This window comes from Phaeoacremonium minimum (genome assembly GCF_000392275.1).
Source record: "Phaeoacremonium minimum UCRPA7 unplaced genomic scaffold PA7_03_scaffold_371, whole genome shotgun sequence".
In the NCBI taxonomy this organism is placed as follows: domain Eukaryota; kingdom Fungi; phylum Ascomycota; class Sordariomycetes; order Togniniales; family Togniniaceae; genus Phaeoacremonium; species Phaeoacremonium minimum.
Window position 1 is genome coordinate 51755 of NW_006921275.1, and position 15143 is coordinate 66897.

General features: G+C 52.7%; 1 protein-coding gene across 1 annotated transcript; it reads left to right on the plus strand.

The window, feature by feature from the left end:
* Nucleotides 1-7357: 7357 nt before the first annotated feature.
* On the plus strand, nt 7358-8871 carry UCRPA7_4810 (putative fasciclin domain-containing protein; the record flags this gene model as incomplete). The annotated part of the gene is made up of 3 exons (XM_007917361.1): nt 7358-7513; nt 7577-7624; nt 7816-8871. The coding sequence occupies 3 exons, from the start codon at nt 7358-7360 to the stop codon at nt 8869-8871; spliced, it is 1260 nt and encodes a 419-aa protein (XP_007915552.1).
* Between the last annotated feature and the right edge of the window lie 6272 nt (nt 8872-15143).

Genomic DNA, 15143 nt, shown 5'->3' on the forward strand with positions numbered 1-15143 from the left:
GGGCATACGGCACAGTGCGATCGGATGATAGCATCCGCCACGACACACTGCATTGTGCTGCGATTCCTGAGCATACAACGTGACAGCACAGTTCGAGCAGCGTATTCTGCTACAGAGAGGGCCTGCGAGGAAATGAAAAAGCAGCGAGGGGCGCCATTACCCAGATTAGGATGGTGTTAGTGGCTGGCATCCCGTTCAACGGTCGGCCCCTGTTCCTGCAGGAGAGCTCCATCGCTGTGCACCACTAGCGAACGTGCACTTGGTCGAATTGGGCATTAATTGATGCAATGGCGTGGCGAGACAGTTCTGATTGGATTTTGAGGTACTGCTCTTCACGGTTAGCCGAGAAACAACAACTTAACCCAAAGAGGCAGTGGCTTCCAATGTTGATCCCAGAAGTACCGGCCAGACAAAAACGTGGGTGGTGGTGCGTGCGGCCATTTTGACGCTTGGAGACCTCTTTAAGATCCGTAATTTCCACATTGACCGGATAGCGTGTTTTTGGCGCGCGCTGGGATGGCCAGGAGTCGAGGTTTGAGCGCGCGCCTTTCCAAGTTTCTGTGTGCCAAATCAGGGAGCTGGTCCCAGTGCGAAAGGACTCCATTACCAGATCTGCCACGGCGTTCAGGCCATGGTCCAGCCGCAAAAGGGGTCAATACGAGCACCAGAAACATCCACTGAAGCAGACATCACCGCCAAGACCTCGTGATCCTGCCCCTGATGCGAACCTGGACGCGGGATCCCGAAAACACAGGACCACAGACCGTAGATGGTAACTTACGGCGCAAGAACAGCAAGACGGGAAAGAATGGAGACGTGTAGGGCCTGTACTGTATGATTCCGGATGGGGCTTGGTCACCAGCAGGGGCAGGCCTTACACCCAAACTACCCAGTCCACTCCCTAAAGAGTTCGCCGTATCTTTCCACTACCGTGCCGATTCTCCTTCGCCACGCCTTGGCCAGTTCATGTCCGTTCAGTTCCATGTCCATCTGTATGTACCCACTTGCGGCTGTCCCTGATCACCTCCGGAGCGGGTCTGATAGCATTTATCAATCTTGGATTTGCCTCATTGGATATCTCCAACATCTCAGCTCTTTAGTCCGGCCGAGCTTCTTGCCGGTTCTCGCAGTGGAGAATCAAAAAATTTTCTCCGTCGAGATCTTGCAAGTTGTTGTTCATCAACAAGTCATTGGGTTTAGTGAGAAGAAGGCCTGGTTATTCGACAGAAGTACCTGTTCCACATACAACGGGCTATTCATCGGGTCGAGAAAAGTACCGGCAGCGGACCGTCCTGGACTGGAGTATTGACCAGGCTGACCTTGTCATAGAAACCTACCTGCTCTGGGTTGGGTAAATTCTCGCTCTATCTAGTTGTCCTTCCAGCGTTGCTGGCCATGGCACTTTCAGCCACGGCATGGGACCAGTCCTAGTGGGCTTTCGGCCAGCATGCCACTCGAAGCTGTCATGGCGTGAGGTCCTAAGCAGATCCTGCAAGTGGTTGTTGTCGTTGATGGCTGGCGGGATAGACTCACCGCGCTTTTGTGAACAGGTTTGTCAGACAGTCAGCTCTGCAAGCTTCCTTGATATCCATCGAGTTTGGCACTATGGCGTATTATTGCTTTCTTATCAGTGATAAGCACTGCATATCAAGCTCTTACAGGTCTGCATGGTGTTCTGACGGCCGCAAGCGGTGAACGACGTCAAGCTATTGCCAGCCTGCAGCCTGGCCATGCGGGTCATACAGAAGGCGAGATCCTTCATGCTTCTTGGCTCTCGAAGGGACACCACCACGATATTGTCCAACAAGTGTTGGGTTTGTCTTACACCGACATATACCCAATTGTGCCTCCAGTGATTAGTACAACCACTTGCAGTCTTTATTGCATACTCAGCTTGTCCCACGATGCGACATGAGTCGGGAACCCACCGTCTTGGTAGCCATCTGCGTCTTATATGCATCTAGGATGCCAAGTGCTAAGTACCCTTCAGGGTCCAGTATTCCCGTGTTAGCCTGGATTTGCTTCTCCAGATGCATTCGGACTGAGTGGTTCTGGTGTCACAGGTTACTCCTGCACACCTCGGGCTGTGTTACCATTACCTGAAGAAAGCGGTCGGAATGAGTTGTCGCCCCATAATGAGTATAATGACAGACACGCAAAAGCTGTGGTCCCAGATTGCGGGTTAGTACCTAGCTCAGATGTTGTGTAGCCCATTGCCCGAGGCGGTCGGCATCAGGCAAGACCTTCCGGCAGAAGATGGTGTCCAGCTGGTCAGAACCCTGATTTTCTGCATGCCACAGTGCCTTACACCGATCTAGTTCTCGAAGTCATCCCACCGTGGGGGTACGCAGGCATTGCAATCGGCGCCCACGATAACATTGGCTCGCTACTTTGCGATGGTGCAGAAGCTGCCCTATCAATGTCGTTGCGCATCGACTACTCCATCAGCCCGCTGAACGCATGTCAGCCATCGGATTAATCTATTGACGGCGAGAACGGCCACAATGAGTCTATCAGGAGCCACCATCGTGCAAACGCAGGTCGGTGAATGTCGCCGGCGCTCCGAAAACCGAGACTTCTGCGTCCTCCTTCTATGTGTTCTGGCCCTGCAGTGATCTCATGCAGCCAGCGCCTTCACTTCCAGGTTTTTCCGATACCAGAGCGTTGGCTTCCGGGCGCGCGACAGCCAATACTCGACTCCCCAACAGACCACCCAAGCTTTGCGGCTTGCCCATCCGGCCCAACCACCGCTTCCGCAACGCCATCAGAACTATTTTTAAAGGCCTTCTGTGCAGGCTGCTAGGCTAGCTCCCGCCCAACGGGCTCGACCAACTGGCGGCCAACCATCCACGTCACTGTCCACTAGGGACATGTGCTTGCAGAAAGCCCAGCAGTAGTGCCGAAATGTGGCGTCAATACGATGCAATGCGATACACACGACATGCCTACAGTACGGCCGACAGGTTCAGGATTTCAAAAGCAAAAATGGCGTATCGAGTATCTCCATCTGCAGAACGCCAATCGACCTCTCGCAAGCTAGAACGCCTTGGCCGCGAGGATGCTCGCTGGCGGTACATGGTTTCGCCCTACTAACTCAGCTGATGTGCCCCGATCTCGACATCCAGGCATAGATCTGGCGCAAAAGCGGCGGGTGTACTGTGGTCTGGAAGCTGCACACTCCCAATGTTCCTTAACGGCTTGCGTGCGCCTCTACCATGCTCGCGTGACCGGAAGATCCTGGCGTATCGTCCTCAGCTCCTGTGATGCCCTGTCAGCCATATCGGCCAACTTTATACGCCGTCATTGCGTGCGTATCAAGATACCTGCACCGACTCTGCATGCAAGAAAAAGGAAGTTTCCATAGTGTGCGCCAACTGACCGTCCAATACGTGTAGTGGGAAGGTCACGCAAAGTTCTCCTATGTCCCACAACCGCTGCCGTCTTGCTTGGATTGCATGTCCCTGGCGGGCTCTGTGCAAGCGGGCAATGTCACGAACTCCTGTTGCACGACGGAAGTACGGGATGTCTCTTCTTTCGTAAGTACAGTCCTTTTGCTGTAGGAGGTGTTTGTCTGCATTCAGTCTCTTGAGTGTTACCTTACTGCTAGTATTGCGACGCTCGTTGCCAGCGTTCTGCGCCGTGTCCATAGTTATAACCTGCAAGATAGCACGAGCACAGGTACCGAGACTCTGTAGCTTAGTGGTATTGTTGTTATTTTTGTTCAACTGTGTTGGTGTAATAAATGCTTTTACTGTGCGAATTGGGCCTTCTCCTGAAGGCTTTCCGGCAAGTAAACGTCGTGTAGATGGTAAGCCAGAGCACGAAGCGAAGACAAAGTGGACTGTCCGTGATCCAAACCTATGAAGCCTATTGCGGCGCTTACGGCAAGGAGCTTCCCTCAAAATGATCCTTTATTAGAGTGAAAAGTATGTCACGATAGTTTGTGCAGTGACATGTTGGTCCGGGCGGGAAAACCGGCGCCGGCTCCGTGAGCGGACGACAACCGGACTGTAACGTTCCGGGATACGGGATTGTCGCCGGAAACCAGAAGTCTACTTACTTAAAGTCCCCAGGGCAAACATTCCCATGTTCCGGTTGAGTTCGGCAGTGACGATACACCTGCTATGGCGCCATTACCGATCTCTCTGATCTCCGTATGCCCTGCTCTTCCTTTTCTCTCAACACGTTGGCGAGCCGCGGTGATGTGGATAGACTACAAGTCTACCTCTTCACGTACAGATTACTTATGCATCAATCCCCACGATATAGCTGTGATCACTAATCTGTAGGTGAAGTAAACGCCAATCATCAGGAAATGGGCCCCTATCTGACCGGGGAATCCAGCGCTGCCAGGTCTCCGTACCTTGCAGAAGGAATATTGCATACAGAGTGACAGCGAAACGTAGCTCAAATGACTCCTTGAAGTGCAGTAAATACAGTCAGTATATCGTTCGTGTCAAGCGCCCGGTGGTGCTAAGCAGTAGATAACATCTTCTCAAAGTGACTCGGGGCGTCGTCTCAAAGAGTGTTGAAATATACGAACCACGGCCTTCGCACAACAGTCTAATTGATACAGATGTAGTCATGTATCTCTAATACCACGAGCTTGGCAATCGCTACTTTGAGGCCATGCACGATGTAAGTGAGATGTAGTCCAGGCACACAGCCTGCACACACTGCGTGCATGACAATTCAGGGGTATGGGTGAGAACCCTGTACAGCCTACATACATTCTGCAGATGCACTGGAGATCCGCAAAGTAGCCATCGGAACGATCCGAGTGAAGTGAACAATTGTATATTACCCTCCTCTTCCACTCCCCGTAATAGTCTATACTCAATACTTGGAGCAGTGGAGCCTCGAGTGTTCTCAAGGTATGACGCCAACATCCATTATCGCGAGAAGAGAGATGCAAAGTCACTTTCTACCACAATCGTTGCGACTGAGAGTTTGACTATAATGTTTTGTCATAACATTACTCCCGTGGACAATGTTGGATCAGACGGATTCCCTAAACAAGCACTCAGATACTAGACAAACATTTGCATAGCGGCCGATCAACAAGACGACCCTTCTAGATTCCCAGTCCCGTAACGCCTTGATGCATATTCCTCATCATATTTATGGGATTACGTGGTGAATCCTCGTTCAACAAACTATATGGAGTCTCTGGGTAGGCTTCAGGCTTAAGAAAGGAAGTCATATATCACGAAGTATCGAAACGCTCCTTCGATGACGTCCACCGCATAGGTTTTGGGACGCAAGGCAGTATTGAATCGGACATTTGTTAGATCTCACCTCTGCTGTTCGATGCCGTGATTCATAGTAATGTTTGCATGTCATGTTGCATATTGTTCAAGATGTGGATTACACAGATTCATTAAGGACAAGCTGGAAGAATGGCAGAGAGATCGAATCAGATCTTTCACAAAAATGTAATCAAATTCAACACTATGATGGCACAAGACACTTCCGCATCTCATTGCTTCAACAACTAGACTCATAAGTTGTATAATGTATAATGGTATAGAGTGTCTGGCACCAGTTCTGAAATTTGCTGTTTTCGTACTCAATTTGCTTGCGATTTAGCTGTAGATGACGATCTCAGACAAATTGCCTGAGGAGAGGAGTTTCCCGCCGTGCAAGCTGGTATATCGTCAACAAATAGTTCAGACTTTCCTCATCTGAGTTCCAGATCCGCCAAGACCTTGGAAAGATGTTATCTTGATCCCTGGCGCGAGAGCCCTGTCGCGATGTTGAAGCCGGCGCTCTGCCGCACCGGGATGTTGCTGCCGAGGCGATTTCCGAGGCGCAAAGCCGGCCAGTCCCATACATGGGAGAGCAGCCCGCAGGGTTGCACTCTTCCTAGAGACCCTTGGCCCTGCAGGTTACCACGCAACGTCGATCGTTATTCTCGTATTTCACGTCTCCTATCACCTTAGCTCATGCACTCGCTCCCTGAGGCGTCGTCAAAGCGACGATTATGCCTGTCTGCTCTCCTCTCTTAATGGCATGTTCCGAGTACTCAGCGGTACAGTGCCTATCTGGGCTACCTAATCTGCCGCATGGCATGATATTCTCAATGGCCTTTTTCTCGGCGATATAGGCCATTTGTTGGAGTGACTCCTTCCTTATCCTTGGCTCCTTGAGCTCAAATATCGCCAAGATGGGGACATGCAGGAGATTACTCTTGTATTTACTATTTACAGGGGAAGAGTTTCCGCACGCTCGGTGCAGGCTGATTGATGGTGATCCTCTCCCGATGCATTTGTGCTCTTGTCACTCTATTGAAAGTGCGGTAATAAGATAGAATGATATGGGCCGGCCAGCTCTGCTATACAGCGGCAATAAAGATGTCTCAATCTCCACAACGCCCATCCGTCATGCCGAAAACGTTGAAGCCACCGGGCGTTTTTTTTCTTCTCGTAGTGCATCACAGCCTAAACCCGCCTCATCGTATTTTCCCTAAGTGCTCGATATGGGCTTTATTCCGCGCTCCATCCCCACTCTCTGTCTCAGTTTCTCTCTCCATTCACCGCTAAGATAGACCTAAATCACTAAGAGTCACTAAGATACTGGGAACCTTGCTCTGCTTGCCTGCGGCGTAACTCCACTGTGCCGAGTCCCGCGTGCTGGTGTCTCAAGACACAAGAATTGGATGCATTGGCTCGTCTCCAATCAACGTGCTCTTGACTCTTGACTCTTGACTCTTGCGCCGTCGTTCCCAGGCGAGAGGGCCCAGTGGCGGTCGCCAAGCCGTTCCACTAGCAGCCACGAGAAAGCCCGCTATCTTGGTGCCAACGAGAACAGTTGATGATCTACATCAGGGGTCCTGGTCCTGCCGTGTCCCCTGTAGTCGGCCGGTGGCCTACGTGTACAGCATCCGAATTGACCTGACTTGTGCTGGACGACTGGCTATGGTGTGCTAAGGTGAGATTCTGGAGACCTTGGAACTTGCAGCTGTGCGCGCGCGCGGGTCAATTCACCCATCCACTGCACTGATCCATCCTCCTATACCACTGCCGTTGTCTGGGTGGCCGGCCGGCACTGTACCGTATAATGCAAGGCACCTCGTAATCTTTTCTTGTCTGCATCTGGCGCATCGTTCTCGCGTTTTACTCTCTCCCCTTCTCTTCAGAATTCTGAGCCCGTTCAGACTCCAGGACGCTCATCGTCTTTCGTTTTCTGAGGAGTGGAGGAAGAGAAGTGAAGAGAGTTGAAGACTGTCGGACTGTCACTCGCTTGAGTCCGTCTCCAACTTTTACGCTCGCTGCTCGACCCGCAATTGACGCGGGAGCTTGAACCTTGAAAAGTGGTGATCGGCGGAAGGATCTCAACACCGGAAAAAAATCTCACGATGTTTGCTTTGAAGTCTCTTGGCCTGCCTGCGGCGTTGCTGGGTTTGCTCGCCGTCTTGGCGAGCGTTCCTGTCTTTGCTGCGACCGATTCCAAGGACCTGGGAGAAATCTTGGCGTCCAATAAGAACTTGTCAACCTACTACGATCTGATCCAGGTATGTCTACGCCCCGAGAGACCTTCAGATCGCAATTGATTGATGGACTAACATGGCTTGCAGAAATACCCCGAGATTCTGCTTCAATTGCCGAACTACGCTGGCGTCACGGTGAGCTTATTCCACTTATACGTCTTACATTGCACATCGTGGCCAAACTACCGCAGTGGCGGCCCACCAAGCGAGACTGGGGGCGGCCGCTCGTCAACCCTGGGTGCCATGTGCGCCACCGTTGTCGCGCATCTGATAGCCTTCTTGAACGAATTAGTAATCGCCTTGAGCTGTGCTGACTATGAGGTTAGATCGTCGCGCCTAGCAATGAGGCATTCGACAAGTATCAGGGTTGGTCGAACGACAACAAGACGCTCGTCACCAACATCCTCGAGTATCACATCCTGCAGGGGACCGTGGCCGCCGGCGCCATCCAGGAGGGCGTCCCGGTCTTTCCCTCTACCCTGCTGAAGGATACCAAGTTCACGAATGTGACCGGCGGCCAGAAGCTGCGCATTGACAAGCAGGCCGGGGATGTGGTAGTCTTCACATCTGGAGAGGGCTCGCGCAGCACCTTGCTGGAGCCCGACATCACCTTCACTGGCGGTCTGGTGCAGATGGTCGACACGCTGCTCGTTCCGCCTGCTCGCCTCGAGCCCACTGCTCGCGACTCTTACCAGGACCTGCGCGCCTTTCTCGGCGCTCTCTACGCCGCCGATCTGGTGCCCGAGTTCGCCAACTCGCCTAATGTCACAATCTTCGCGCCGCGGAACGCCGCCTTCCAGCTTCTGTCAGGCACGCTCTCCGGGCTGACCGACGACGAGCTCAAGCGCGTGCTCTCCTACCATCTCGTGCCCGACCTCCTGGTGGTTTCGACCGACCTGAAGAACGGGACCAACCTCACGAGCGCCGCGACCGACGCCGCCGGCAGCGCCATCGACATCCACGTCACGTCCGCCGGCAACAACCGGTACATCGACTCGGCGCAGCTGCTGGTGCCGGACATCCTCGTTGCCAACGGCGTCGTGCACATGATCGACAATGTGCTGAACCCAGACGCGGCCGCCGTCAAGCCCAACCCGGACATTGGCACGCAGCCACCTGTCTTCCCCCTGACCGGCGCCACGGCCACGGGCTCGCGCGTCGCCGTCCCCTTCACCACCGACCTGCCGTGCACGCAGGACTGCCCCGTCACGACGAGCGCCAGCAACAACGCAACTGAGGAGGCCACCGCGACCTCGACGAGCAGTCTGCGGAGCAGCTCGAGCCGCGGCGGGGGCGCGGGCCTGCCGCGCTGCACGGGGCTGGTGGGCGCCGCCGCAGGTGCGATCGGGATGGGTGTGTTGGGCATGGCTGCTGTGATCTGATCAGATCTGAGCTGCAATATTTTTGCTGCTGGGAGTTTCAGAGGATCTGCTGGCCGTGGAAAACGAGCCCCCGAGTCGCACAGGAGGACAGGCATACACACACACACACACACACACACACGGAATCAACGGATATACCCTGGATTATTTTGCATATAGCCTCGCGCTGTCCGAAACAAGACCCAGCACAGGCGGGCGCGGCCTCTGAACGGCATTCATGACCTGCAATTCGTGTATTTACTTGGCCCAAATATACTGTTATGATAATCTTTACGAACTAGATAGATAAATTAGGGGGCAATACGGCAAACCCAAGGGTGGGAACTAATCACATACGTACGTACATAGAGATGTGGCAATCATATGCTTTCGAATTGCCTATCGATCAATGCTTGCCCCCCGTTCGTGTAATGAAAATGACTTGTGTGTGAGAGTAAGTCCGTGACGCAAGCTCGGGTATCCAAAGACGATAAACGAAGATGGCTGGTTCTAGGTCTGTGGCTCGCACTCTCTCCCGCGCGGTCAAGAGTCATACGCAAAGAGAAGTGTGTCAAATCACGAATCGGTGCTGTGGCTGACGACGATTCGCAGGAAGCACTGCCACGCAGAGGCGGCCGCTGTGCGTGGGTGAGGCGTTGGTGGTTTTTGTGGGGTTTCATGGTTTTGGTTTTGACAATTGTTGGCGGTACGGTACGGACAGTTACGTGTGTAACACATTGGCGAGCGGCTAAGATAGATAAGGTAGGTAAGGCAGGCAAGGTAAGCGGGCGAAAGACGGTCGATCAGTCGGTATAGCCGCTTGTTGGTCCCAGCCCTCCAGCGGATTTATGGTTCGTTCACATCGGCGATTTGTACGACGCGTCATTTTACGGACTGCCGACTCCGTCCCAAATGTCCGGTTTGCATTCTTTTTCCTGTTTTCGGTGTAGATTTGCAAGTCGAATGTCTTCTCTGCTCGTACATCCTTCACAAGGTACACCGATGCCGAGAAAACCGCAGGCATCAACGGGGGGCGTGTAAGTGGAGAATTCCAACCGCGGTTCTGCGTTTAGCGACGTCGAGTTACGATGTTGAACTCATCCTGTATGCAACCAGGTGACACAATGAGAGATGGGGAACTAATTCCAATGCTTCTCCTGTGCCGCACGTTGTTTACTTGACACGGGAAGGTCAACGTTACCAAAAGCACTCCGAAGGATTTCAATGTCACATATATGCCTAAGGAATAGATTATAAACGACTATACGAGGCCAGCCCGGGGACCAACCACAGCCAAGAACGGAGTAGTATAGAATCTTGTCCTACATCTTTATCATGGCATTTCTACCCATATCTCGATCTACATGCACACACAACACTAGATACTGTACGCCCCCTATAGCAGAAAGGGGTCATCTGCCTCAATGACTTGTGGAAAAGACATGTATTAAAAAGACCGTGGTACCAGCCAACCGGCGAATGAAATGGAGTAGAGTACAGATAGGAGAAGAAACAACAAGCCTTGACTCACTCCAACCGTGTCCTTTCTATGCTGCCATCATTCCCCCTTGCACACCTGCGGTTCCGCGAGGAACATCATACTCTAAGTCCGGAATGCTATAATGGAGCCCACCACGCTATGCTCGCTTTAGGAAACAAGAAATCGTAAAGAAATCCTCTTTCCTGACCTGCAGGAAAGTCACCTATCGAACACACCTGTCAACACCTCTAGATGATCATCCATATACCCTCCCCAGTCAGCCCTACGACACCCATCACAGCCCTAAACCCCGGGAAGAAAATGTGACGACTTGTCATCCACATTGCCACTCTGATTGATCGGTTCGGACGTATAGTCGGCCAACTTTTCCAATTCCATCAGACCTCAGTTCATTGGTCCGAGCGGATCGCTTTCCGAAAGCTATCTAGTGCAAGCCGTATTTGATGTCGCCAATGAAAAACCCTAACCGTCTAGAACAAGTCAACGCTCAAACAGCACTGACAACGGCCCTTGAGAACAGTTCAGAGTCATTGATGGCCACGTATCCGGGAGTTGATTGCGTAGGCAGCGGCGTGGCATGACGCTAAGTCGGAGTCAATGGCCACCGGACCAAGAGCGGTGGCTGTCCGTCTTAAGAGGAACTATAGCGCACCGAGGCTTCCGAGTAGACTGAGAGAAAGGAAATGTGGAATTAATATAATAGCCAATGGAGGTTTCCAGCTCATGAGTGGTCCCAATGAGTTTGCAGGGGTTGATGACCATGTGGCGATGGGTCGAGAACCGGCTTCAGCTCTCCAGGGAACTTTGCCGTACTGCTGCGGACAAAGGCAACAGGTGCGTATCGATGCTATCCGTCGGGTCCGCCTCGAAGGCATGGGGGCGTAGTTGCTAGTTCCGGGCCGGAGGGATCAGGTGGGTCTCCGGTGTGGCGGAGGGTGCCTGAGTTGGGGGCCGCAGGAAGGGGTTGAGCTGGGACATTCCAATTTACCGCCAGGCACGAAGATTCGCTTAAAACAGCTTCCCACACTTCTGGATAGGTCTTCGAGGCGTTTGTGGGGGAGTGGGAACATCCGGAGGCGGGCGAGGTACAGGCCCTGGGCGAGGACGCGGGCCGGGACTAGGTGGAGGCTGGGGACGTGGACAGGCATTTGGAGTGACTAACACGTCTCCAAGGAGATTGAGAACAGGCGAATGTTGCAACAATCTCTTGTTGAGAGGCAAGTTGTGCAATTTGTAAGAACCGTGTGGCTTGCATGGCGAAACTTCATGAACTTCAGAAGGAACAGGAGCCACGAGAACAAAGTTGTAGATACCCATGGCTAGATGTTCCGTAGCAAGGGAAAAGAAGAATAATAGGCTTGCAGGGGAAACAAGGTAGTATTTTGTGGTATTTCAAAATCACGTTGGAAAGAGAGAGAGTTGCTTATATGCTTGCTACAGATTCAAAGGAGAGTGAATCTGAAAGAGACTGAGAGAACGGGTAGACAGCAGATGAGGCCCTCAACCCTCCTGGAGGATTCTGAAGCTTTATAGTGTCTGTCTCGATCAGGGAAACAGGTAGCCAAGTAGACTACTCTGTTTGAACTCTGAAGTTGGTCTTGGACTTTGGCAACACCAGGACAACGCTTGTGTCACCACGTCCAAAGCTTGTGTAACCGCCAACAAGCGCGGGCCATTTTGGACTGTCACCATGCCTCAGCCCAGCGTGAGGCAGACGCGAAGTCTATTCATCCCACAGGATCAAGCGCAAACTTCAGTCACAGTACCTTGAAGGGTGCTGCCCGCGGGCAAGAGTTGACGGAAGGAGCCACTTAGCTGGTCGCCAAGTAAGGAAGCACTAGCGTCCTTTGAGATGCAGACGTCAACCCGGTGAGTCGGGTCTGTTTACTGGAAAGACATTCGTTACGCGAGATACCGGCCGGGACATCCAATTGTTACAGCGCGGAGTGACAATGACGTCTCCGTCGTTGAAACAAGCCGCACCCACGAACTTGTGATGCCAATGCAGCCCTATCGAAAGCTGAAGATAGATTGGGATGCGGCGCAAACATGAGGCTTAGATGCCGTTTCGATCTGGGCTGTTGCCTATCCTTATGTCATGTGAAACGAGCCAGAGCGGTCGTGGAGGGTTCACCTGCCGCGCCCGGCTTGGGCTGATTCAAAATGCGGGACGGTATAAGCGAACTAACACGTGGAGTTGACGGCCGTCAGCATGGGGGCCCAAAGCTCTGGCAAGCGGGCGGGTATGGATTGGGCTTTTGGTGTTCGTGTATGTATTGTCACGAAGAACAGATTCAAGGAAACTTAGATTAACCGCTTCGCCGGCCGAGTCGTCGCCGATGGGCCTCTGGGGGGTTTCCAGGCTTCACTTTTCTGTGTGGCAAAGTCGGGAACGGCTCAGCCCTCGTAATGGGACCCAATCTCAACTTTGAGAGGCACGGCGTGCTCCACGCGGCCGGAAAAGCCATCTCACCGAATTCGTCTCCGATCTCACTTGCATCAGATCTGAAACGAAACCTCCGTGCAATTCGCCGGAACCGACGAGTTTAACATGATGATTTGCAGCAAAGATCACGAAATGCGGCTCATGAGGGCAGGCTTGGCACAGCGGCCGAGATGTGGGAGTCAATATAATTGACGTTTGCCTTTTTCCAATCCCCGCGTACTTTGACGGTGCTTGATAGGTAACACAGCATGCCAGCTCGGCCTTATGGAAAAATTAAGAGTACTGCTATTACTGCAGCCACGATTCTTCGAGCAGTCTCGTCTCTGATTTCCCCTCGACAACTGCTCGTGACGGGCTTGCTCCCAGAACAACACAAAGGAGGCGGACCCACGACTCGGTCCGATTCGCCCACCTGCAAGCAAGTCAATTAGAATCGCTCAACGCACTGGATTTGGACTAGGCTACCATGGTAGCGAAGTGGGCAGAGTCGGTGGTGACTTCGGTGAACCAGGGGCCAAACGTACGCGTGCATTGCTCCTCGCTGAACAACAACATCACCTTGGCGGCAAAGCGTCTCGGCGGCCTCGGCATACGTGCCCTTGCCATCGACAACATCGAAAGGAGCCGGTGGCGTCAAGACCGTCAAAACTCCTTCCAATACAATCACATAATCGGTCGACGACGTACGATGCTATTAAATTAATGTCAGCAGAGCTGCAGGACAGCGCAGGATTAAACGATTATGCACCCAACTAGCACTAACAGGATAAAAGCTGGGAAAGTTATCAGAGGTGCAACAACGTACCATTGGAACTTGACTACCCGGAGCAAAGTCAAGGTAGTAGATATTGGCACCTCCGGGAAGGACAATGCCGGACCCAGGGACCGCATCCAACTGAATCCTGCCGCTGACCGGCGGTTAGCTACATGACTGCGACCAAAGATAACCGCCCGTTCCGCCTAACCGCGCCGCTACAGAGAGGACACAGGCGACATGTTAAGCCGGAAAGGAGAATATAATAATTAGACTTACGGTCCATCGTTCGACGTGGGTATCGAAATGTGATTGGCAATTGGCGCTCTATCTAGGATTCCTTCCATGATCGTTGCCGGCTTCAATGGATCGACAATGACCTCCACCGCAGGTTCCATACTGTCCTTGCCACTAGGGGAAGACGGTATGGAGTGGTTAGATACCACAACTCGGCTTGGAGGAGGCAGGGGCGATGCCATCGTTGCGATGAATGACTCCGGAATTGGGCTAGTGAGGAATGTGTGATAGAGACCAGTGTGATCCAGAGTGCTGGGAAGGGCTAGAGGATGCAATAGCCTTCCAATGAGGCCTCGAGACGCGGGTTTCCAGCATTTTATGCGAAGGAGAGCTGAATCTCCAAGTACGGGACGAGGTTGCACGTGATATAGAATTGGGTGTGGTCGACACGGGAAAGAAGCTTATTATGTGAGCAGCGATGACAAATGAGAGGCTTGGTCAGCTCCGTGGGGCAACTGGAGGATCGCAGCTTGCCTATAATGGTCAAGCTTTAGAAGGTGATTGGAGCTTTCCAAATCGAAGGAATTAGCGTTAAACCGGCTTGGGCATGGTAACAGTGTATTGGAATCGATCCCATACATTGGATGACCGGAGACGACATCAACGGACTTGGTGATTGGATATTGTTGAGTTGCCCTCTGTCAAGCCCACATTGTGAGCGATGAGATGTCACAAAAGCGAAGTCGCGAGATGCCTGGCGAAGGATGTAGTGTAATCAAGGAAACAAAGCAGTGCAAAGTGGGCCAAGGCACAATTTTCACCAAAGCCCACTCACTCAAGAGATGCTCAGAACATGGCGTTTAGCACCGGTGGAGTATTTGATCGCATACATCATAGAATTCATGTCTATTTCGGGTGGTTGAACGTCTGAGCCCAAGAGGCGCATTGCACGCCTCAATGACCGATGAGCGCAGATTCCTGAGGTTCATCAGCCGGGCGTTCACACGCGGGTAGGGCTGAGATGGAGTGGTGGTGGTCAGCAGTGCTGACGTACATGCTCCTGACTTCCTATTCTTACCAGTCTTTCCTGGCACGACGTCCCGTTTTGGGGTATCATTTCCCTCGCTAACCGTTCACATAGAGTTATTGCTTCGTCGCAGGGCATGGCTGTCGGACGTGTCTCATCGTCTCAGAATTCGTGAGGTGAGGATTAAGTGGTAGTACGGGTTGTGAGCCACTGACGCCTTCAGCGATATCCACGACCACGACTCCGACTGCGACTGCGATAACTGTTATAGCTCTCGCGGCTCGGGCTGCGGCGTCTCGTGTCGTAATCGTCGTCGTTGCGTGCCGCG